Here is a 668-nt window from a genome sequence, read left to right on the forward strand (position 1 = left end):
CAATGGAAATCCTGCGCTGTCAGCTTGCCAGGAAAGCAGTATCAGCCTTCTACAAATAGCCAGTGGGCAGGGGAGGGAGGGAGGCCGGGAGCAGCGACAGACCCGCAGTGCGGCGCACTTACGTGGCGTGCACGACCCCTGGCTTCAGCACCACCTCGACCGTGTACTTGGCCCCTGTCAGGAATTTGATGGTCCTGTTCTGGTCGAACCGCTGCCCGTCCACCTTGAAATAGACCGGCCCGTCGTTCGGCTGGATTTTCAGGGAGACGTTGATTTTCACCAGCTTGGGGATCTCGCCCATGGTGTCCCAGCAGGGGCCGTGCGGCTGCCCGGGACTGGAGCGAGCGAGCGAGCGAGGGATGGAGGGAGGGAGGGAGAGGGGAAGAGGAGAAAGCAGGAGGAAGAGGAGGGGCCGCGTCAGACCCGAGCCAGCCCAGCCCTTCCCAAAAGCAGCTGATGAATTTTTCTAAGGGGGGGAGCATCTGCGCTGAGGCTCCCCCCACGCCCCCCGCCCTTCCCTTCCCCCAGCCGGATCCCGGCGCCGCGCAACGGGGGCACTTGCAGCTGGTCCCATTTCAGCCCGTCTCCAGGGAATTAAACCGGCCCTGATTGCACCCGCCGTAATCCACTTTTCCTGCGGGAGGGGCCGGGCCGTCCTCGCCCAGCGA

The 668-nt window shown here is 64.2% G+C and overlaps 1 protein-coding gene across 1 annotated transcript in view; it reads right to left on the reverse strand.

Moving 5' to 3' along the window:
• The window catches only part of CNRIP1 (cannabinoid receptor interacting protein 1), a 10,916-nt gene extending 10,554 nt beyond the window's left edge, over positions 1-362 (reverse strand). Inside the window, exon 1 of the mRNA XM_026653226.1 lies at positions 123-362. Within this exon, the coding sequence (XP_026509011.1) occupies positions 123-301 (179 nt within the window). The 5' untranslated portion in view covers positions 302-362. The remainder of the gene's footprint in view (positions 1-122) is intronic.
• Between the last annotated feature and the right edge of the window lie 306 nt (positions 363-668).

This window comes from Terrapene carolina, unplaced genomic scaffold (assembly GCF_002925995.2).
Source record: "Terrapene carolina triunguis isolate 2854851 unplaced genomic scaffold, T_m_triunguis-2.0 Scaffold132, whole genome shotgun sequence".
Lineage (NCBI taxonomy): Eukaryota > Metazoa > Chordata > Testudines > Emydidae > Terrapene > Terrapene triunguis.